The sequence below is a fragment of the Sus scrofa genome, chromosome 12 (genome assembly GCF_054392235.1).
Source record: "Sus scrofa isolate SSC_HxYL_T2T_F1_AM1 chromosome 12, Sscrofa_HxYL_maternal_Yorkshire_Landrace_v2.0, whole genome shotgun sequence".
Lineage (NCBI taxonomy): Eukaryota > Metazoa > Chordata > Mammalia > Artiodactyla > Suidae > Sus > Sus scrofa.
This window is the reverse complement of record NC_139394.1, coordinates 5,144,542-5,166,351: the sequence shown is the minus strand read 5'-3', so window position 1 is coordinate 5,166,351 and position 21,810 is coordinate 5,144,542. Positions and strand designations below refer to the sequence as shown.

Genomic DNA, 21,810 nt, shown 5'->3' with positions numbered 1-21,810 from the left:
GGGGGGTGAGGCAGGGGGAGAGAGGGCAGGGAGGACAGAGGAGCCTTTGTGCCGAGTGGAACCAGTGGAACCGGGGCCAGAGGGCTCTGCCCTTCACCTCCCTCCCACTGGGCCCCCGGAGCCAGATAACGAACCCAGCAGGCTGCCCCGCCTCCCTCGCTGCCCGGCTTCCAGTCAACCCCGCCCCCGCCCGGCCCCAAGACCCCTGGGGCTCCAGCCTGGGGCGCCAGGAGGAGGAGGAGGCGGGACCCTGCGGCACGTGGGCTTTCTCACTACGGACTCACGGTCTTCCACCCGGGGGCTCAGTTTCCCACCGGCCTCCAAGGTTTGAGACAGCGGCTTTTCAGGAGTGATGGAGGTGCTCTCCCGAGCGAGGCAGAAGGAGGAGGCTGCTTCTGCTGCTTCTGCGGCCACCTCCCTCCAAGCCTGAGCTCTCGGGATGCGCGCCCCGCCTCCCCCCACCGGGTCCCGCGTCTTCCAGGCGCCAAAGCCCTGACTTTGACCGTAGTCTTCGCGGAAGGAGAAGATAGGCGAGGTGGGAGGCGAAATGAGAGAAAAGGGATCGCGCTCCTGCTCCCGCACCGAGCCCCCTCCTCCCGCCGCCGCTTGCGTCCCCGCATCGCGTGACCGCGGCACTGCGGCTGCAGCTCGGCGCTCCCCTCCCCGCGCCGGATTCCTGGTGGGCGGGGGTAGGGGACCTGGAGGTTCAAGACCAGACCTCGGCGGACCCCGGCTGCGGCGCTGCGAGAGGGGTGATGACGCCCTGCCCCCGCTCCCTGCCGCGGTTCCTAGTTTCGCGGTTTCTCGACCCGTGAAAGCGTCGCTGAGTCACCTTCCCGGAACGCGCTCGAGACGCTCAGGACCCAGCCAGGGCTGACCCCGGGCCGCGCAGGGCGAAGGTGGCCACGACCCGGACGAGCGCCAGGGGACCGGCCCGGGGACCTGCGCGTCCCAGCCTGCGCTTCCCTCCTACTTGGGGAGACCTGGGCTCCGCCTCCCCCCCCTCCATCGCCCCGCCACCCCGAGGTGTTGGGAAACGGGGCCGGGCCGCCTGGGTCCTCCGGAAGAGAAGATGCCGCGGAGGCGTGTCCGAGTTACTCGCGCCGCCGGCATCCGCCTCTTCTCGACCTCAAGGGGCCACGGGAAGAGAGAGGTGTAAGCGAGCGGTGGTCGGGTGAGAGCAGGTGTGGGCGCGTGAGCCCTCTGCAGTCCGGGCCTGCACGGTCTCAGCCTCCTCCGGCGGCTTGGTTTTTTCTAACTTTGGCCCCACCTGCTCAGGTCACCCAGTCGGCCTCAGCAACTTCCTCCTCTGGGTCGCCGCAAACCACCTACCTCCCAGGGACTTTACTCGTGTTGGTCGCGGACACGTTCAGGTCAGACACTTACTTGCCCGTGATATGTTTATCACACACGCACTGACACACGCGTCCCCCGTTGCCTCCGTTAAAGTGAAAACTCCCGGGCCCGTTGGCATCTTCTCGCTGAGCCAGTGGGGGCGACGGGGACCCCCCCGCCCATGCATGGCTCTCCAGTCCGGATGCGGAACCCTGGGTCTGCTTACACCACCAAGCTCCTCTCAGGTGGGTGAGGGGCGCCCCACTGCGGGGCAGCTTCTCAGGCCCAGGTGAGCTTCGATGTTGCCCTCTGGGAAAAGGATCCAGCTTTTGAGCTTCTTGACAAGGCCCCCTCCTCCAACCGCAGCCCCCAGCGCCGGTCGCCCGCCCACCCCGGGACGGCGCGGCGGCTGCCTCCGGCGGGGTGGCTGCGTGGCCCGGGTGCGGGTCGGGAGGCTAAAAATAACTCCCTGGGGTGGAGAACTGGAGCCGCTGGAGAGACGCCCCGGCACGGAGCGGGGGGCACTCGGCCGGAGTCTGGGACTTGAATTCTAGGTGGGATGGGGCGGAGCGCGCGAAGGGGGCGCTGCTTGACGGGCGCGGGCGGCGGGGCCAGTTCTGCCAGGAGACTCCGGGACGAAAGGTCGCAGCGTCCAGAGGCAGCCGAGGGTCTGCCCGGAGCCCTGAGCCACAAGCGCCGGAAGCCCCCACCCGGGAGCCGCTCGGACTTTGGGAGCCGCGTTGAGTTTGTGCCTCGGCCCGCGCTGCGCGTTCACACCCGCGCGCTCCAGACGCTGCGCCCGCGGTGCGCCTCTCGTGGCCGGGCCTGGGGCTCGGCGCCTTGTCAAAGGCCTCCGCCCCTCCGGCGCCGCGTTCTCACGGGTCGCCTGCTCCCAGCGTCCCGGGACTCAGCCAAAGGGCTGCACGTGGCCGGGCCGGGGCCGCGGACAGTGCGGGAGGCGGCGCGGCGAGGCCGGGGGCAGGCTGGCCCGGGCCGAGCTCGGCGCGGGTTCCACCCCCGCGACCGCGGGGCGTGGCCAGGGCGGGCGTCGGGGCACAGCGCCCTCCCCGAAGTTGAGGGAAAACTTTGAGGCCCGAGGCAGCGAGGCCGGGCGGTCAGCGTTTGCCCGGCGCTCCAGTTGTCCCTCTGTCGCGAGGCTGAGCCCAGGGAGAACTGCGTTCCGCCCTAGGCCACGTGGGGAACGGAGGTGGCGCTTCCCCGGCAAACCGGACCGACTGGGTAGGGCTGGCCTTCCGCCCTGCCCTCTCGCGGTTCGTGGCTCCTGGGCGGCCGGGGAAACTGGCCGTGCACTGCAGGGCCTCCGCGCTCACTCGGCTCCGGCTGAGGCAGGCGGCGGCTCGCGGCCAGGCTCCGGCTCAGCCCTTGCGCGACTCCGGCGCTACTTGCACGAGCGCTGCGCGCGGCGCTGCACAGCCGGGCTCTTGGAGGCGCTCAGCGGCCCGGACCGCTCCGGAGCTCGGGGTAGAGGACCCGGTGACCCGGCTGTTTCGGGGAGGGGACCGCTTGTCCCGAACTTCGTGCCCTGCGCTGTCCACTCAAGTTCTGGAATTTTTACGCATCTGGACTCCCCTCCTCCTGGCAGCCCGCTGGGAGTGAGGAGCTGCTCCCTCGGCGGGAACCACAGGGCTCTGACTCATCGTCGGGCCGGAACCCGAGGCCCCAGAAAAGAAAGCCCCTCAGGACCCTTCGCTCTGGGGGTGGGGGCCCAGTTCTAGGACAGGAGAGCCCTTGGTGGCACTGGAGCTCGGCTCTTTGGATCTCTCGGAAAACTAGGCGATGCCGGAGCGCGCGGCTCCCCGCGCGCGGTCCAAGGATCTAGCGGGGCGCCCCCTACCTCAGGGGGCCGCTCCGGACGCCACCAAGGCTGTCTCCTCTCCCTCAGATCCAGCAACCGCAGGGAATGACGCGGGTGCCTCCACAGCCCCGGCTCCGGGCGGGGAGGGCGAGCCCCACAGTCGGCACCGCGACGCCCGCCTGGGCAGCACCGATAAGGAGCTGAAGGCAGGAACCGAGGCCGCGGACAGCGCCCGGACAGCGCCGGGGACCCCCTGGCAGCGGGGGCCACGGGTCAAGGTTATGGATGCAGGTTTGTGGGGGCCTGGCTGGGAAGACTTTTAGGAGGATCCTTTTCCCCACCGCGCGAGGAAGGTTGGCCAGAGTCACCTGGACAAGAGAGAGGGGCTGGGACCGCTCGAGAGAAGCGCTTTTCCCACCGAGACCAGAAGGTGGCCGGGCCTGAGCCGAGCCAAGCTGGCCGGGTATCCTGCGCGGTGCCCCCGCGGCAGCTCCCCGCCCGAGTCTGCTGCGGGCCAGACTCTATTGGATCAGTTACCCGGGGGTTTCAGGCCCCAAGTTTCGGTCCCGTGCCCCTGTTGTGGGCATCAGCCCCCTAGCGGCCGTTTGGGGACACGGCCTTTTGGGGTTTGTTTTTACAGCGGGCGGCCCCCGGATCCTGCTCCCACGGCCCTGCCGCGTGCTGGTGCTGTTAAATCCGCGCGGGGGCAAAGGCAAGGGCCTGCAGCTCTTCCGGAGCCACGTGCAGCCCCTGCTGGTCCAGGCCGACATTTCCTTCACGCTGATGCTCACCGGTGAGTGCCTCCCCGAGGGGGTGCAGGGCGCATCCCCTGCCAGGGACCTCCCCACCCCCACCTTGATGGCCACCCTGTCTCTCCCAGACCGGCGGAACCACGCCCGGGAGCTGGTGAGGGCGGAGGACCTGAGACTCTGGGACGCGCTGGTGATTATGTCTGGAGACGGGCTGATGCATGAGGTGAGACCTGCACCAGGAGGCGGGGCGGGGGCGGGGGCGGGGCCGGGGCCGAGGGGCGGGGCTGAGGCCACCTGTGCTCCAACAGGTGGTGAACGGGCTCATGGAGCGGCCGGACTGGGAGACCGCCATGCAGAAGCCCCTGTGTAGCCTCCCAGCCGGCTCTGGCAATGCACTGGCAGCTTCTTTGAACCACTATGCCGGGTGAGAGCCCAGGGCCAGAGTGGGCCTCCGTTTCCCCTCAGTGCCACCCTACGGCCAGGCTTTCTGTTATAAGTTCCCAGGTTTCCATTCCCTCTTCTCTGGAGCCTGGCCCTCCGCTCTGGGGCCCTCTCTTGGTGACTCCAGCTGGCTGCCTCCACCTGCTCCATCTGTCGCTCCTGCTAACTCCCTAGGGACTCAGCATCACTCTGCCTGCCCCGACTCCCCAGGAGGAGGAAGGGGAGGATGCGTGAGGGCTCCTGCCCGCCCCCATCTGACTTTTTTCCCCTGCAGCTACGAGCAGGTGACGAATGAAGACCTCCTGACCAACTGCACACGGCTGCTGTGTCGCCGGGTGCTGTCGCCCATGGATCTGCTGTCCCTGCAGACAGCCTCAGGGCTGCGCGTCTTCTCCGTGCTCAGCCTGACATGGGGTTTCATCGCGGACGTGGATCTGGAGAGTGAGAAGTTTCGGGGCCTGGGCGAGATGCGGTTCACTCTGGGCACCTTCCTGCGCCTGGTGACCCTGCGCACCTACCGGGGTCGCCTGGCCTACCTCCCTGTAGAAACGGTGGTCTCCAAGATGCCCCCCGCCTCCGCTCCGGCCCAGTGGGCCCAGCAGGGCCCTGTGGACACCCACCTGGTGCCCCTGGAGGAGCCGGTGCCCTCCCACTGGACCGTGGTGCCGGAGCAGGACTTTGTGCTGGTGCTGGCGCTGCTGCACTCACACCTGGGCAGCGAGATGTTCGCTGCACCCATGGGCCGCTGCACGGCCGGCGCCATGCACCTGTTCTATGTGCGGGCTGGCGTGTCTCGGGCCATGCTGCTGCGCCTCTTCCTGGCCATGGAGAAAGGCAGGCACATGGAGTGTGAGTGTCCCCACTTGGTGTACGTACCGGTGGTTGCCTTCCGCCTGGAGCCCAAGGACGGGAAGGGTGTGTTTGCTGTGGACGGAGAAATGTTGGTTAGTGAGGCTGTGCAGGGCCAGGTGCACCCAAACTACTTCTGGATGGTCAGTGGCTGCTCAGAGTCCCTCCCCTCCCGGGAGCCGCAGCCCTCACTCAGCCAGAAGCCTCAGCAGAGGCCACCCCGGGAAGAGCGCTCATGACTCTGTGGGCCTTGCCGTGCCTTAGTCTACTCGGTTCATTCTGAGCTTGGGCCTGCCCTCCCGCCTCCCCCAGGACTGGAGGGCCGGGCCACAGCTCGCATGGGCGGGGGGGAGGACGACGCCTGGGCTCCTGGAGGTGCGGGAAGGACGGGCCAGGAGCGTGGAAGCCACTCTGCTTTGTCCCAGGAGCACCCCCCCCCCCCCCGATTAAGTCCAAATAAAGTGACATTTCCAGCCTGCCGGTCTCACCCCAGGGGTGGGGAGGGAGTGGGGTCTTGCTTCTGCCAGGGGTCTGCATTTCACACGAAGCCCAATGGTGCCTCCTAGATTGAGCCCCGCCTGGTACTGGCCTGAAAACAGTCATTTTGGTGGTGGGCACAGGACCAGGGCTGGTCCAGGACGCTTTGGCAGGGGGTGGGGTGATGATTATACATTTGGCCTGGAGCCAACGGAGGACTGAGGCTCAGAGCGAGGTGTGCCACCTAGGGCCGCACAGCCAGCGGCTCTCGGCAAAAAGGGGACCGTGTCTGAGTTGGGGGCTTGGGGAAAACCGGCGCAGAGCGGAGGTCAGGACGGCAGGCAGCTGTTCCCTTTCACCAGGTGTCTGTCACCCCCCCAGGCAGGGTGCTCCCCCTCCTCCTTGTGGGGGCAGGGGTTAAAGGGAAGAAGCAGAGAGGGCAGATGCCAATCTCCCCAAGGAGGACGCTTTTGGCTTAAAGCCCAGACCGGGTGCTGTCAGGTCAGCTTCCCCGGCACCTGGAAGGAGCTGAACTGGTGAAACGGGTCAGTCACAGCCCTTGGGGCCCCCAGCTGCTGCTGACACAGTGCTACAAGGTGGCTCTTGAACAGAACGTAGGCTCTGCTCAGAGACCAGAGCACTGACCCTCTCAACTCCTAGACCCTCAGCTCGGGCCCTGCGCCCGCGAGGCCTCTGACCCGGGAAACGCAGAGGCTCCGGGCCAGCCACCGGCCCGTGAGGGAAGGCGCATCTTTCCTTCCCCTGGGGAGGGTGTGTGAGGTGCCCCCGAGGGGAAGAAAGGCAACACAGCCCAGAGGAATGGCAGAGGCAGGTTTAATGGTGCCACCTTGTCTTTTTTGTACATTGTAATGAGCCAAACGAAAAAAATGCAAGTAAAAAAAAAGTTTAATCACACAGCACTTTATACAGATATCTTAAGCAGTAGGCATTCACATCTCCACGTCAACAGCGCACCGGGAAGCGCAGTCCCACCAGCCACTCGGGACGTTCCGTCCCTCGCACAGGACACCGACTCTGGGCTCCCAAGGCTGCAGCCCGAGGTCCGGCCCCATCCTTCCCTCGCTGCTGCCGGCTGCGTGGTCGTGGCAGCTCAGGCGTGGAGCCAGCGTAAGGCGGACAAGACGCATCATGCTTTGGCTTCTTATTTTGTCTTTTTTTCTAATAAGAGTTAATATCTTTGCTTTTGAGATTTATTTTCTTTCAACCTTAAATATTACATACATACACCCCAAGTTACACAGCTGCAGTGTGCTCAAAGCATCCTCTCAGCCTGGAGCTTCACATTATCAAACGCTTAGAAAACGTGTAAACCTCTGGGCCTGTCTCTGCGAGGAAGGAGGACCCCGCCGGCCGCCTCCCTCCCGCATGGAGCCTGCCAGCCCAGGGCTGGCAGGAGGCCTCGCTCTCCTTTGAGAGGGGCTGGCTGGCTCTGTGTTCAGTGAGCTACATGCCGCCTCCCAGCCTGAGCATCCGATGGAGGGAGGGGCAGAGTCCATGGGAGAGGCCCCAGCGCTTGCCCTGGCCTGTGTGTGCTGCTGCCCCGGCCTCCTGGGGCCCTGGGGTGGGGCTGAGCGGGGACAGACGTCGGCTTCCGTCTGCGCGGCCAAGGCCCAAGAGCCCGAGCTGCTGTCCCCCAGCCCCGTGGGACAGAAGAGCAAGGCACCTACAGCTGTTTCTTTCCCAGCAGCTCCCTGGTCCTCATTCCGTGTCAGCGTGTGAGGGCCACCACCTCTCCTGGGTGTCACCCTGAACCCAGCCTGGTCCCAACCTCTCTTAGAGAGCAAGTTCAACAGGCCTGAGGGCTCTCCTGCGTGGACGGGCCGGAGCGGAGCCAGGCGTGGGTGACAGCAGCTCCGGCTCCCGAGGGGGAGTGCTGATGTTGGGGGGCGAGGGAGGACGTGGTTGGTGGTGGCGGCGGGAGGGCCTGGGACACTAGGAAGCTGTGGTGGAGCTGAAGAGGAAGAAGGGGACCAGGCGAGCCCGGGAGCAACCCACACTTCATGCAAGGCACATCCACTCGTCCCGCCGCTCTGCACGCGCTCGGGCCCAGAGCTCTCCGTGCCAGGCCCAGGAAAAGCCCACCTCCGACCCGAGGTGGAGACGGCAGGGGAGGAAGTGCTGGGACCGTCCGCCTGGGGCGACAAGAGGAAAACCAGCGACGAGCTTCAGGTTTCCTTCGTCACAGGGACCGACCTGTTGGAGGATTGCTTCGGGGCAGAAACGGCAGCATCGCAAGAACTTCCTGCACTTCAGCATCAAACTCACCTTGGGAAGGAGAGGGCAGGGGCGGGGCTCGCGTGGGGGACGCAGGAGGAAGGGGCAGGGGGGAGCTTCCAGGGGAGGGAGTGAGCAGGCAGCAGCTGGCCTCTCCCCGCGTGACGCGCTGTCCCCCGGGCTGGCGGCTACTTGTCCTCGGCGCCCTGGGGCATGCCCGCCTCTATCAGGGCGGCCCGGAACTGCGTCAGGACCCCCCGGATGCTCTTGATGAAACCCTTGGAAAGCGGGAAGAGGGGGAAGCCGATGTCAGGGTAGCCACTCTTCTCAGGCAAGAAGCTCCGGTAGCTCTTTCTCCGCTTCTTTGGTTTGACACTGGGTGGCACCGCGGTGTCAGGCGCTGCCTCCGAAGTCTGGTCTGTGCGGTCCCTGCCAGCTGAGGCCAGGCCTTGGGCGCCGCCCTCCGAGTCTGAGCCCTGGGAGGCCTCTCCAGGGGCCAGCCCTCCGTCCTCAGGTTCTTCTCGGCCGAAGTCTGAGAGCTCGGCCGCAGCAGGCGGCTCGGGCGAGCTGCTGTCCTTGGGGAGCCCGTTGGGCAGCGCCTGGGCCCTCTCCAGCAGGGCGTGGGTCTCCAGCCAGGACTCGATGCGGCTCACCAGCCGCCAGCCGCCCGTACTGAAGTGCTGCCGGATCTCCTGCTCGAAGACCTCGGGCGGCCGCCGCACCAGCTGGGTCATGGACTGCACGACTCGGATGAGCGCCATCTCGTTGTAGCAGCGACTGTTTTCGTAGCCCTCCTGCAGGCCGCGGTCGCTGTCGAAGCCAGCTTCGTTGTAATAGGGCTCATTCACCAGGATGAGACCTTTGGGAGGAGCAAGGAGCAGCCCGTCAGGGCCGGCCTGACCTCAACCCCTGTGGGGGGGCCAGAGCTCGGACAGGAGGCGGAGGAGGCAAGAGCCCGCGTCGCTGTGCCTCCGGCGGCTGTCACCCCCCCTGCCCCGCCTGCCTACCTTGGATGGAGATGAGCACCTGGAGAAGGCTGGATTTGCTCGTCCACCTCTCTGTCCCCTGAAACACAGGCACGCACAGCGCGCTCCGGCCACTCTGCCCAGACGGGCCCTCCCCCGCCCTGACCGGGGGCGGCACCGTACCCACCTTTCCAATCCAGGTGCCCAGGAGGCTGACGCACACCTTCCCGTTGTCATACAGGTTGGGGTTCAGGCGGCCGCTGCACTGGGAGAGGTAGCAGAAGTGGGGGGGCACGGCCGGGTAGATGTTGGGGAGCTGGATGTCAAACAGGTAGAGGCCGTCCTCGTACGGGGTGCGAGTGGGGCCTTTGATCAGGGCCGAGAAGAGGTCCTGGAGGAGGCAGGGAGGGAAGGCGAGGCTGGCGGCGGCCTTCCGCACGCACGCAGCGCCCGGATCCAACCTTCCCCGGGGGCAGGAGCCGCCCCGGGGACTCAGACACTGCAGCAACAGGAAGCTCAGCGCAAACACCTCTGTGCAGACCTTCTTGGCACCTCGTAACGCTGGGCACACGAGGAGTTTTCCAAACTGGTTTTCATCCCACTAGCTTTTTCCTTTACCAATCACTTCCTTGTAAGCCACATTCCTCAAAACACCTGCTATGACCCCGCCCCACCTCCATCAAATTACAATGACAACCAATCAGAAGATGGAAGAGGCTTCCAGGATGGGAAGGCTGCACTTGCTTTTAGGGAACAAGAGGGAAGGGAGAGAAGAGAGGTCGTGAACTCGGGAGATGCTGGCAGACCACCCGAGACCCTCCAGGCATCAGAGATCTACGCTGTGTTGGGGTACAGGGGGCCATCGCCAGGGCAACATGCTCGGGTGAGTGGCCAGCTGGAGCATCAGAATCCTCTCGTGTACTCGTGAGTGGAGCCACGCCGGGGGCCTCAAGATAACACCACCTCCCTCTCCTTCTGAGTGAGATTTGGAAAAACTGAATGGAACAGTTCTTCACTCAGCAGAGCTGAAGGAGGCTGGAACTTTCAAAAAGAATTTCACTAGTTGCCGTGCGCTGTGGTGTGGGTCGCAGATGAGGCTCGGATCTGGCGTTGCTGTGGCTGTGGTGTAGGCCGGCAGCAACAGCTCCGATTAGACCCGTAGCCTGGGAACCTCCACATGCCGCAGGTGTGGCCCTAGAAAAGGCAGAAAGACCAAAAAAAAAAAGAAAAAAAGACTTTTACTAAAACCAGGGAGCTTGAGCGTGTGCTCCGGGCCCTGCCCATGGCTTCTGGCCGCCCAGGGGCCCTCTCAACAGCATCCCCCTCTGTGGTCCCTTTCCCCGCTGGCCCCTCGCTCTAGGGCTGGGCCAGAGCCGGGGCTCCCTCAGACCCAAATTCAGCCTCTCGAGGGGTGGCTGGCACACAGCCAGGCCCAGTGAACGCCCGTTGAACAAAGAAGGTGGCGGGTGGACTGGGCCATTCCTGGCACAAACAAGGAAGCACGGACACGCCTCCACCAGCGTGACTCGAACTCAGGGCCCACGCCACAGACAGAGGAGTGGGAAATGGTGCGACACGGCCACTCTGCAGCCGAAAGGCAATGAGTGACATCGATGTGAAGCGACCCCAACAGGTCTCCAAAGTTACCCTGCTGGTGAAAAGAAGTTACAGATGATGTAAACGATGACACTGCGCTATGTGTGTAAAATGAATCCTACGAAACAGGACGTGTTTGCAGCGGTGCGTGACCAGGTGAACACGCCCCCGGATCATCAGGAAGGAGACGCACGGGCCCAGGCAGCAGGGCGAGGACCAGAAAGGCAACTTTAACTTTTTCTATAACGTTCTAATTTTTCAAAAAAAAGGGGGGGGGGGGAGAAGATTCAGGTAATAATTATATCATTTAAACTAACTTTTAAAAGAATGACAGGGAGTTCCCGTCGTGGCGCAGTGGTTGACAAATCCGACTAAGAACCACGAGGTTGCGGGTTCGATCCTGCCCTTGCTCAGTGGGTTAACCATCCGGCGTTGCCGTGAGCTGTGGTGTAGGTCGCAGATGGGGCTCGGATCCCGCGTTGCTGTGGCTCTGGCGTAGGCTGGCAGCTACAGCTCCGATTAGACCCCTGGCCTGGGAACCTCCATATGCCGCGGGAGCGGCCCAAGAAATAGCAAAAAAGACAAAAAGACAAAAAAAAAAAAAAAAAGAGAGTGACAGGGTAAGACTCTTGAGAGCTCCATGGTTCTCCCGACAGCCTCCTTCCCGCCCTGTTAAGGGGCTGGGGGCCGCCCCTCGGGTGCCAGGCGCCCAGCCTGCACACCTGCCAGGCCCGGCCCAGCCTGGACTACTTGCCATCCTGTCCTCAAAGGTCTTGACCATGATGCCATCGGGCAGCGAGGTGGCCAGCAGCGCCATCTCCTTCCGCACTGTGCTGAAGAACTTCTTGGCTTCTGGAGGCTGGAACTCAATCTTCTTAAAAGAGTGATTTGCTGGAGGGGAAGACAGAGGGGTCAGTCCCTGGCGGCGAGGCCTGGGACTCTGTCTCAAGTGCAGCTGCCGCCCTACCCAGGGAAACGTGGCCCCAAGGGAGCACCTGCCGGGAGCACGTCCCAGATGGGGGGGGGAACACACCCACAGGCTCGCCACGCAGCCCTCCTGTGCCCTCACCCGGGACGTGGTGCCCCGCCCCGGCCACCCGGCCTCCGGATCTGTAATGCGAACGGGGCGAACTCACAGGGCGCGAACTCCAGCACCGAGAAGACCTCGCCCTTGGCGCTGGTGAAGGTGACCCCGGGCTTGCCGCCGCACTGCTGGCAGAGCACGGGCGTCTCGCTGGGCCACTCGGCCTTCACGGGCGACTGCCCCTCGGGCTTCTCCTCCTTGCGCTCCGCGTCCGGCGCCGCCTCCATCTTCTCCTCCTCCGCGATGGCCACGTTGTCCAGGGTCTTCTTGAGGTTCTCCTGCAGCTTCTTGATGTCATCCAGAAACTTCTTCTCCCGCGTGGGCTTCTCGGGCTCCACTGTGGGGGAGGTGGGCGAGCCCGTCAGGAGCTGCTCCACGGTCATGTTCTTGAGGCTCTCCAGGATCTTGATGGCCTCCTTCAGCTCGCGGAAGCTCTTCGGGGGCCCGTCCTTGCCAGCCTTCTCCATCAGCCCGGCCACAGGGGCGGCCATGGCCACGGCCCCCTGGATGGCGGCCGTGGCGGCCTCCTCGCTGATCACCACACCCTTGTCCTCCTCGGGGGCTGCCGGCGGCTCGGTGGCTGGGAGGGGGGGCTCCTCTATCTTGGGGTGCTCGTCCTCCACCAGCCCATTGTCCGTCTCCCAGCTGTCACTGTCGTCCTCCCACTCATCCGAGGATGCCCCGCTGGTGCTGCCTTCGACCGAGTCATAGTCTGACTCCTCGATCTCGGACTCGATGTTGTACAGGTGCTGGGGGAAGAGGGGCGCTCTGCTGGGGACCCCGGCCCTCGGCAGCCCCTCGGCCCTTCCTCCCTTTCCTGCCCTGGCTCTGTAGTTGGGCCTCTGTGCCAGGTGGTCTCTAGGCCCCGGGAGGCACCTCCGCTGCCCGGCCCCGCCCAGGACCCGAGGCCCAGCCGACAGTCTAGTCTGGCCTCCTGGCCACCAAGTGCACTCACTCTGCTGGGCTGTGTCGCATCCTGTTCCCATCCCCGGAATGGCCTCCTGGATGAGGGGTGCGCCATTCCCCCCGCCCCCCCATGCCAGCACCGGGAGGGGTGAGCCGGGGTGTGAGGATCAGCTCCGACGAGGGGCAAAGAAACGGCGCCGAACAGTCCCGCCGCGCAGGACCCATCTGCGCCCTTCCCTGGTCTGTGAACGCACTCCTCGAGGTGCTGGTGGGAAGGCCCTGCTCCCTATAGGAAGCAACCTGTTTCCTTTCTTTCTTTTTAGGGCCACGCCTGCAGCATACGGAGGTTCCCAGGCTAGGGGTCGAATCCTGCACCACAGCCATGGCCATGTGGGATCCGAGCCGCGTCTGTGATCTACACCACAGCTCACGGCAACGCCGGATCCGTAAGCCACTGAGCGAGGCCAGGGATGGAACCCGCAACCTCATGGTTCCTAGTCGGATTCGCTTCTGCTGCGCTATGATGGGAACTCCTCCAAGCACCCTGTGTTTTTGTTTTGTCTTGTTTTTAAATGGCTGCACCTGCGGCATATAGCTGTTCCCGGGTCAGGGACAGAATCTGTGCCGCAGCTGCCGACGACGCCGCAGCTGCAGCAACGCCAGATCCTTTAAACTCACTGCACCGGGCTGGGGATTGTTGCTACACCTCCGCAGTGACCTGCACCACTGCAGTCAGGTGCTTAACGCGCTGTGCCACAGGGGGAACTCTGCAACCTGCGTTTTCTTAGCACAGTGAGACGGGGATCAAGGCAGGGCCGAGAGCTTTGTGAAAATCTACACACACCTGGCAACCCAGGGAGCCCGCCAGGTGGGCTGAGACTGACGGGCCAGCTGAGGGCTGCCCTCCGTTCTCCTCCCTCACCCTGCACTCTTCCCTTCAAGCTTCCCCGAGACCCCCTACCCAAAAGAAGACAGCCCAGCCAGGCAGGCCCGCGACTCTCCCCACCCCCGCCCAGCGGCCCAGCTGCCAGTTTCGAGCAGGGCCTTACCTGCGGCAGGATGATGGTCTTGGAGTTGTCAGCCCACACCACCTCCACCTTGCTGCTGACGTCCACGCGGGCCACCTGGCCGACCGACGGCTGCAGGGCAAATGGGACCGGGTCAAAGGTGCAGCTCTCCGAGGGTGGGGGCAGGGGCCAGGCCAAGAGAACAGAGGGATGTGGGTGGTCGCCAGAGGCCCCGTGAGGAAGTGGGGCATGGGACCCTCTGGCTGAAACAGCCCCACTGCCGGCTGTCCCGAGCCCCCACTCACTCCCTTCCTGTTCTCGGCATCCTGGTCTCTCCGGGTTTCCAGACATCCCCATGATGGGGTTCCAGGGGTTCGGACTTTGGTTCCCCTGCTTCTGCCTGACCCCACCTAGTGTCCCACTTCTTCTCCAGGGCCCAGCTCAGAGGCCACCTCTGCAGGCCTCTCCTGTGCTCACTCACTTCGGACAGGAGCGGGGCTTCCCTAATAGCTAACTTCTGGAGCTCAGGGAGCAGCTAAGTGAACGAGGTCTGATCCTGGCAGGCTGGGGAGTCCTCGTGCAGGTGGTCAGGCCGAGGGGCAGCCCCACCTGGGATGGCCACTCTCCTGGGGAAGGTGCTAGGGACAGGCCGCCCAGAGGACTCACAGGCCTGGGCTCCTGACGCCCCCTGGTGGCACCATCAGGTAGTGCAGCTGCCACCCGGGCCAGTGAGGAGGAGTCCCGGCTGGAACCCGAGGGCGAGCGGCGGGCGTACCTCATCCTCCTTGTGAGGTGCTCCATCCTCCGTGTTGCCAATTCGGATGACGATGTCGGTTGTGCGGAACCGAAAGTCAGGGTGGTCAGCGATGTCGTAGACGCTCACGTCTTCCTCTTCCCCGATCAGCTGGGTCGGGACGGACGGCGGTGAGCCCGGGGCCCCACCCGCGGCCCACCAGAGCCCACCCTGACGGAGCGCAGGGGCGGCACACACGCACCTCCACGTCGTCTCCGCTCGGCCGCAGCTTGAACCACTTGACCATGCAGGTGCGGCCCACGTGGTCCCCGGACTGCACCACGCCATAGACAGCGGGATCCGGGCAGCTCTGGACTGGGGACCCAGAGGAGGGGACACGCCTCGTTCAGGTGCCCTGGTGGCGCCATGGGCACCCCCCCAACTCCAGTCGACCACGGCAGGGCGTGCAACCCACTGGTTCCCTGGCTGGGCCACTGGAGGCCAGGGAGGCTCTCCCGTCTTCACGAGAGCGCGCCTTCTGCGGGGCAGCCTCCCTGACCCCAGACCTCTGGCCCTTCCTCCCAGGCTCTGCCTGGCCCTACCTCGCTTGTCCACCACGAAGTCCCCGGGGCAGAACTCGTTGTTGTCCAGGTGGTGCACGGGGAAGAGGTCGTTGGAGCGGATGCTGCACTCCACAGAGCCGTCCTGCCACATCACGTCCGCCGAGGTCATTGTGGTCACCACCTCCACCGCCACCCTGCAGCGCGGGCCCAGTGAGCCGGGCCACCGGGACGCCTCCCAGAGGAAAGGACAGGAACCCTCGCTCCCCACCGCCCCGCCCTGTGGGCTTGGTGAGGCTCCTGACCCCAGGCAGGAGGGAAGAAAACCAGCCAGCGGAGGCTCACCTGCCGTGCCTCCGCCCTGCGTCTCCTCCAGGACCGGCCCCCGGCCCATCTGCCCCACTGCCAGGTCTCGCCTTTCCACCCCGCCAGCCCCAGGCACCTAAGCCGCCTTGCCTGGGCACCCCGAGCCCTTACAGAGGTTGCAGACCACATGCGCACCCGCGGGCATGGGCGCCGGGGCCAGTCTCCGGCTGGACGCTCTGCAGGGACGGAGGGAGCCCCGAGCTTACCTGTCCCCTGGCTTGAAGTCGCGAGTGATTTTATTCTTCTTCCGCTTGTGCTTCCGCTTTAGGTTCTTGATAGACAAGGGTATGCTCTTTTTGCGACTTGCGCCACTGCCACTCTGGGAGGAGGTGGTGGAGCTGGCGGAGGAGGTCACGGAGCTGGTGTCATCCGTGTCGTCGGCGGCCTCATCATCCGCGTCCTGCTCGGCTGAGTGCAGCCTGTCGTCCCCCGCTTCCTTCAGCAGGAAGGGGGGCAGCTGCTCGCCGGCCTCCTGTGCCTCCTCCGGGCCCTCGTCCTGCATCTCCTCGGGGCTGGCGGACCCGCCGGGCGTGCCCTCGGGGCTGGTGGACCCCGTCTCGCTCTTGGCTTTGGCGCCCCCCTTCTTGCCCGCCGCGTCCTCCACGGAATGGTCCCGGGGGCACGGGGTGTCCGGGGAGCACGACATGATCCTCACGACCTGCTTCTTCAAGAGGCGCTTCACCTGCGGGGCGGAGCGGGGAGGCGGCGCTGCGGAGGGCAGGGCGGCGCGGCCAGGCCCCAGGCAGCGGGGGCCGGGGGGCGACAGCTCTCCATACCTAACTGGCCTGCAAGGGTCGTCGGCACTGCCCCCCAAGGCCCAGAGCACAGACCTTCCCGGCCGTGGGAATGGCTCAGGGCCAGCTCCTCACACGCCCGCCACACCCCAGCCCCGAGGACATACCTTCTTGGCCATAGAGCCCTCCCCCTGGGCGCAGTGTTTTTCTGGACATTCACAGGCAATCCTGGCCGGCTCTACCTTGGCTGGGAAGACATAAAGACAGCGCTCCCCCAGCTGCCGCTGAGCATGGTCAAAGCATCCGAGACGCTTCACCCTGCAAGCGGGAAGACGCGGGGGCTGGGTCACGGCGCTCTCGGCCCCCCACACTGGGGCCTGCAGCCCGCAGCCTTGCTCAGGGGACGCCGCGGGGCGGGTGGCCTGCTGGAGCCGCTCACCTGCCTAGGTTTTCCTGGGTGATGACAGAGGGCGGGGGGCTGACGCTGTCTGTGCCCCCTGGGCAGAAGCTCTTGGTAATCCACGTCACCTTCAGCTCCACCACCTGCACCTGGGGACGGTGGGCGGGAGAGGCCCAGGTCTAACCCTCTCTCTCTAAGCACCGTCCAGGGCCCACTGGACCCCCCAGCAGGCTCCGCCTGTACCCGCAGCCCCATCCCAGGGGGTCGCCGCGGCCTCCTCGCCACCAGTCGGGCCCAGCAGACCCTCCCACCTTGCTCGGCCCAGGTGGGTCAGGCTGGGGGTCACTGGCCTGCTGGTCACCCCCCTGACCACAGCCCGGGTCCCTCTGTCCTCAGAGCAGGCCACTTCCGGCTGGGAGGCGCTCCAGGCCCTACCTCTTCCACCACCACGCGGAACTTGCTCTTGGTGCTGAGCACCGGCTTGACCCCCGAGAGCCACTGGACGCTGGAGAAGATCTTGGCAGGGCCGATGAGCACCTGGCCTGGGTAGAAGCCGTAGGAGTCATCGAAGAAGAGGCCCTGCAGGATCGGGGCCGGAGGAAAGTCCCTGTGAGCGGTCCTCCTGGGGGACGGTGCTCCCCACCTGCACCCCATGCTGTCCACACGCCACCTCCCTAAGGCTCCAGGGCAGCACCTCCCAGGCCTCAGATGCATACAAATAATGCCCGCGGAGCCTATAAAACGCACGTTTGAACCGTCCTGCTGCTAACGAGCTCTCAGGCCACAACAACGGCACTGTCCCAGGGGCAACACTTTCAGGACCAAAGCTCTAGACGGCAGGGGTCCTTGAAGCTGTCTGAGCCCCTGTATTTTCTTTCCTTTTTATTTATTTATTTTTGTCTTTTTGCCTTTTCTAGGGCCACTCCTGTGGCATATGGAGGTTCCCAGGCTAGGGGTCCAATTGGAGCTGTAGCCTCCGGCCCACACCATAGCTCACGGCAACAAGGGATCTGAGCCGGGAACTCCCCTTTTTATTTTTTAGTTAAAAAAATCCTTTTTTCTTTTTAGGGCCACACATGGAAGTTCCTAGGCCAGGGGTCAAACTGGAGCTGTAGGAGTTCCCGTCGTGGCGCAGTGGTTAACAAATCCGACTAGGAACCATGAGGTTGCAGGTTCGATCCGTGGCCTTGCTCAGTGGGTTAAGGAGCTGTGGTGTAGGTCACAGACGGGGCTCGGATCCCACATTGCTGTGGCTGTGGCGTAGGCCAGTGGCTACAGTTCCAATCAGACCCCTGGCCTGGGAACCACCATATGCCGCAGGAGCAGCCCTAGAAATGGAAAAAAGACCAAAAAAAAAAAAAAAAAAAAGTCATGCTGTAGTAAAATACTGCATACACACTAAGAGAAAGGGAGATCTTGAAAGGATGAGATAAAAAGTTAACGAGCTGCAAAGTTCTACTTTCTACACCTAAACTTTTACACCTTTTATTTTGCACCCTTGGTGTGTGGAAGCTCCCGAGCCAGGGCTTGAACCTGTGCCACCAGGCAATTGCTTTTACGCGTTCAGATACACAGCCGCCCTTTCCTGGGAAAGCACTGGCCTACTGGCCTAGAAGCCCTGGCCAGCCGGCCTGGGCCTGCCCCAGCTCTCTGCGGGTGCCCCCCTGCCCCCCGCCCCTAGCTCTCTGCGGGTGTGCCCCTCTGCCCCCCACCCCAGCGCTCTGCGGGTGCCCCCCCGCCCCCCTTTGGATAAGCAGACGTACAGAGTCGCTGACATGCGGGCAGACGTCGTAGAGCTTAGCGCCGTCTTCTGTGTTCATGGAGCACCTGCAACAGGGAACAGGGCTTGGTCTGCACGGGGACACCTCACAGGAGGTGAGGCCAGGGCCCCACGCGGTGCCGGTCGGTATCCACGGGGTGGCCCAGGGGCGTCAGTGTGTCAGCTGCCCTAAAGAGGCACGATTCATCCTCTGGTAAAAGCGACTCTCCTAAAACAAAGAGCCGCTAACCCAGAGCTGCGTCTTCACGAGCATGAAGTGCCCACGGCAGCCCCTGCCAGGCATCCTGGGTGACAGGGTGGAGCGAAGCCCAGAACCCGAGTCAGAGGGTCAGGCCCGGGAGGCAGCCCGGCTCGGCCCTGGAGGAAACCCGTCACCGCAGGCCCCGAGATGACACCGCGCCCCCTGCCCAGGCTGCCCCGCCGAACAAGGGCGCGTGGCGACGCGAGCCGCACCTGGCGCCGTTGGACAGCTTGAGGATGATCTGGTTCTTCAGGTCGTAGACCTTCCCCAGCCAGCAGTCGTAGGCGATGTAGTCCCCATACATGAAGGGCTGCAGACCGAGGGGACAGGGGTTGAGCGACGGCCGATGGCGCCGGTGTCCAGGGCACCCACGCCTCCTGGCAGAGCAAGGCTCTAGATGGGCTGCACCCGCCAGCCACCGCAGCAGGCTTTCCCCACAAAGGTCAGCCGCACCCCAGCTCCCGTCCCACTCAGAGGCAGAAGCCTGACGGTGTCCAAGGACAGAGGCCACATGAGTGGGAGCGGCTTACACCGACCAACGAGACGAGGGGTGTGAGTACACAGAGAGCCACACGGAGAAGTCCAGCGGCGAGCCCCTCACCACCGGGAAAGGCAGGGGCGGAGTCTGAGGTGCTGGACTGGAGGTGGAGGGACTGAGACGAACTCACACGTCTCAACGCATACACAGAGCAGGCAGGGACATACTTAGACATGCGTGTGCCCACGTGTACACACAGACGTGTGTCCTCAGTGCTGCCCTGAAGGGGGCGAGTGGCAATCAGCACGCCCAGCCTGCAGCCAGAGCTTGGCCTTTGCAAGGCCCTTCTCTGAAAGGAACCGGGGCTCCTTGGAGAAACGGCTGATGCCAGGCTGGATCAGAAAACAATACAAGACGGGAAGAAGGTGCCGAAGAAAAAAATGGTGAGGACATTGTCAAAAGGGCACAGGTGCCAGCTTGGAGGGGGTCCTACTGGCCAACTCTGAGATCATTTATGCAACAAAACAAATAGTGGTAGTAACTTCACAACCAACTGAGTAAGGCAGGTGTCTCTGCACCCTACTGATGTAAAAAAAACAAGAGTTAAGGGGCAGGAGGTCCCGCTGTGGTGCAACAGGATAGGCGGCGTCTCCGCAGCGCCAGGACGCGAATTCAACCCCGGTCCAGTGCAGCGGGTGAGAGGATCGGGAGCCGCCGCAGCTGCGGCGCAGGTGGTAACTATGGCTGGGATCTGATCCCTGGCCCAGGACTCCGCGTGCCGTGGGACAGCCAAAAAAGAAGACAAGAAAAAAGGCATTAAGTGGGACAGAGGACACAGCTCTTCCACACAGCAGACCGAATCATCAGCGCCAGACTAACAAAGGCAGGCAGGCGACGACGGGAGCAGGACACCACCCCTCAGCGGCCATCCGAGTGCGGGCTGGTGCGGGGGGGACTGTAGGTGGAAGCGAGGCGGGGGGGGGGGGGGCTTGGAGAAGGGCCAGGTGTTGAGCATCTCCCCTCAGAACTGATACTACCACTTGCAAAGGGGCGAATGCTGACCTTCTGAAGAGGCTTGGCAGAGCCCAACACGACCCAGGAGCAAAGCATGTCCCTACAGTGTGGCTGTGGGACGTTCTGAGCCTGGGAAAAGCCCAGTTCTGCTGAGAATGTAGGGCCCGAGGCTGGACACGAGGCCCCAGCAGGCAGCTCCCCACACAGGGTCACCCAGGATAAGGAAGACAAACAGGACTGGGGGACTGGTCCAGACTGGAGGAGATTAAGGAGCAGTTAAAGGCAAGAAGGGTTCCTGATGGAATCCTTGGCTCGGCGGGGCAAAAGGATGTCTGTCACCAGGACAACTGAAAAGGAAGGGTTAGGGTTAGGGTTAGGGTCCCGGTCTGCGGGCTGAAGGGTGGTTAAAGAGGAGACTGTTCCTGGCGTTCCCGTCGTGGCGCAGTGGTTAACGAATCCGACTAGGAACCATGAGGTTGCGGGTTCGGTCCCTGCCCTTGCTCAGTGGGTTGACGATCCGGCGTTGCTGTGAGCTGTGGTATAGGTTGCAGACGCGGCTCGGATCCTGCGTTGCTGTGGCTCTGGCATAGGCCAGTCGCCAAAGCTCCGATTCGACCCCTCGCCTGGGAACCTCCATATGCCTCGGGAGCGGCCCAAAGAAATAGCAAAAAAAAAAGAGACTGTTCCTGTTTGGGGGAAATATACACACGGTAGTATTTAGGGGTCACAGGGCATCCTACCTGCAGCTTGCTTTCAAGTATTTCAGCAAAGTGGGAAAGAGAGAGCGCAAGCGAGGGAGGGAGAGATGGCGGGGGGACAGGTGCCGGAGCAAACGGAGCGAAATGTGTGCGCTGAGGAAGCTGGACCTGTAATTTCTCAGTTAAGTTGAAATCATTTAAAAAATAAACTACTGGAAAGATACTTATTCTTTAAAAACAAAACACAGGCGTTCCCATCGTGGCGCAGTGGTTAACGAATCCGACTAGGAACCATGAGGTTGCGGGTTCGATTCCTAGCATCACTCGGTGGGTTGAGGATCTGGCATAGCTGTGAGCTGTGATACAGGTCACAGCCGAAGCTCAGACCCTGCATTGCTGTGGCTGTGGCTGTGGCTGGCAGCTACAGCTCCGATTCGCCCCCTAGCCTGGGAACCTCCATATGCTGCAGGAGCGGCCCAAGAAACGGCAAAAAAAAAAAAAAAAAAAAAAAAAAAGACCAAAAAAAAAAAAGTATGTGAAAAAACAAAATACACCAAAACAAGGCACTTGAGGAGAGAGGAAAGCAGCAATCTCTGCTGGAGACCGAAAGACGTGTCCTGACCTCGGGTCTGAATGGCCGACGCACGAGAGGCGCCAACCAGGCTGCAGGGAGCGAGCCGGCCGCTGGGCTCTGCCGTCTGACCTGGAAGGTGCAGGACCTCTGCGGCCCGAGAGGACCGGAGGCCCGAGGGCGGGCGGGCGGCTCACCCAGATGTGCTGGAGGTCCCGGCTGTTGACGGGGTAGATGATGCAGTTGGTGCCGATGAGCTTGACGGCGCAGTCGATGCTGACGTCCATCACAGTGCCGCACTGGCTGTCCTGGGGAGGAGACGGCATCCAGGCCCTGCCCACGCCGGCCGGCCAGCCCCGCCGGCCACCTGGAGGCCCGCCCAGACCAGCCCCAGGCCCCGGGACTCACAGTGGATCTCATGTGCCGGACCACGTCGCGGGGCACCACGGAGCGGTCCTCCAGCTTCAGCTGTGGGAGAGAGCCCAGGGGTGAGAGCGCGGCCTCCGAAGTCACGAGGGCACAGCTCCCCCGACGTAGAGAAGCGTGGCGCTTACACAGCTAAGTGCACAAACGCCAAGGCCCGAGCTTGGCTCCCAGTCGGCACAGCCCCTCTAACCGCACCAGCTCAGACGGCGGCACCAGCGTGCTCGCCAGGCAAACAGCACGCTCACCGGAGGCGATCCTGACCACTCCGCCAAGTGTGGCTCAAGCCAGACCACGTACGGCCCCGTCTAGATTCACAACAGAACGGCCGTCCTCCAGCGGGCTGAGT

General features: G+C 63.7%; 2 protein-coding genes across 16 annotated transcripts in view; one reads left to right on the top strand and one right to left on the bottom strand.

The window, feature by feature from the left end:
• Positions 1-229: 229 nt before the first annotated feature.
• SPHK1 (sphingosine kinase 1) lies at positions 230-5,669 on the top strand. 8 transcript variants are annotated; one of them, XM_021066591.2, is made up of 6 exons: positions 230-325; positions 3,239-3,442; positions 3,792-3,944; positions 4,032-4,126; positions 4,212-4,327; positions 4,619-5,669. In XM_021066591.2, exons 2-6 carry the CDS (start codon positions 3,433-3,435, stop codon positions 5,430-5,432), a joined length of 1,188 nt encoding a protein of 395 aa, XP_020922250.1. In that variant the 5' UTR covers positions 230-325; positions 3,239-3,432; the 3' UTR covers positions 5,433-5,669. The 8 variants fall into 8 exon arrangements, with proteins under 8 accessions (XP_020922250.1, XP_020922249.1, XP_005656975.1 ...); XM_021066590.2 differs by having other exon boundaries at positions 305-535; XM_005656918.4 differs by having other exon boundaries at positions 305-1,373.
• An 818-nt stretch (positions 5,670-6,487) lies between these two features.
• The window catches only part of UBE2O (ubiquitin conjugating enzyme E2 O), a 59,132-nt gene continuing 43,809 nt past the window's right edge, over positions 6,488-21,810 (bottom strand). For 4 of the 8 annotated variants that reach the window (XM_021066586.2, XM_084983483.1, XM_084983484.1 and 1 more), the window contains 17 exons: positions 21,447-21,506; positions 21,236-21,346; positions 18,490-18,587; positions 18,020-18,083; positions 16,692-16,835; positions 16,296-16,405; positions 16,024-16,174; positions 15,329-15,804; positions 14,799-14,953; positions 14,459-14,571; positions 14,239-14,367; positions 13,506-13,595; positions 11,603-12,299; positions 11,221-11,357; positions 9,058-9,261; positions 8,913-8,970; positions 6,488-8,764 (listed from right to left, as the gene is read on the bottom strand). In XM_021066586.2, the coding sequence (XP_020922245.1) occupies positions 8,094-8,764; positions 8,913-8,970; positions 9,058-9,261; positions 11,221-11,357; positions 11,603-12,299; positions 13,506-13,595; positions 14,239-14,367; positions 14,459-14,571; positions 14,799-14,953; positions 15,329-15,804; positions 16,024-16,174; positions 16,296-16,405; positions 16,692-16,835; positions 18,020-18,083; positions 18,490-18,587; positions 21,236-21,346; positions 21,447-21,506 (3,468 nt within the window). In that variant the 3' untranslated portion in view covers positions 6,488-8,093. Of the gene's footprint in view, positions 8,765-8,912; positions 8,971-9,057; positions 9,262-11,220; positions 11,358-11,602; positions 12,300-13,505; positions 13,596-14,238; positions 14,368-14,458; positions 14,572-14,798; positions 14,954-15,328; positions 15,805-16,023; positions 16,175-16,295; positions 16,406-16,691; positions 16,836-18,019; positions 18,084-18,489; positions 20,393-20,913; positions 20,997-21,235; positions 21,347-21,446; positions 21,507-21,810 lie in introns of those variants that run through there. The other 4 variants (XM_021066587.2, XM_084983485.1, XM_084983487.1 and 1 more) reach the window with 2 other exon arrangements.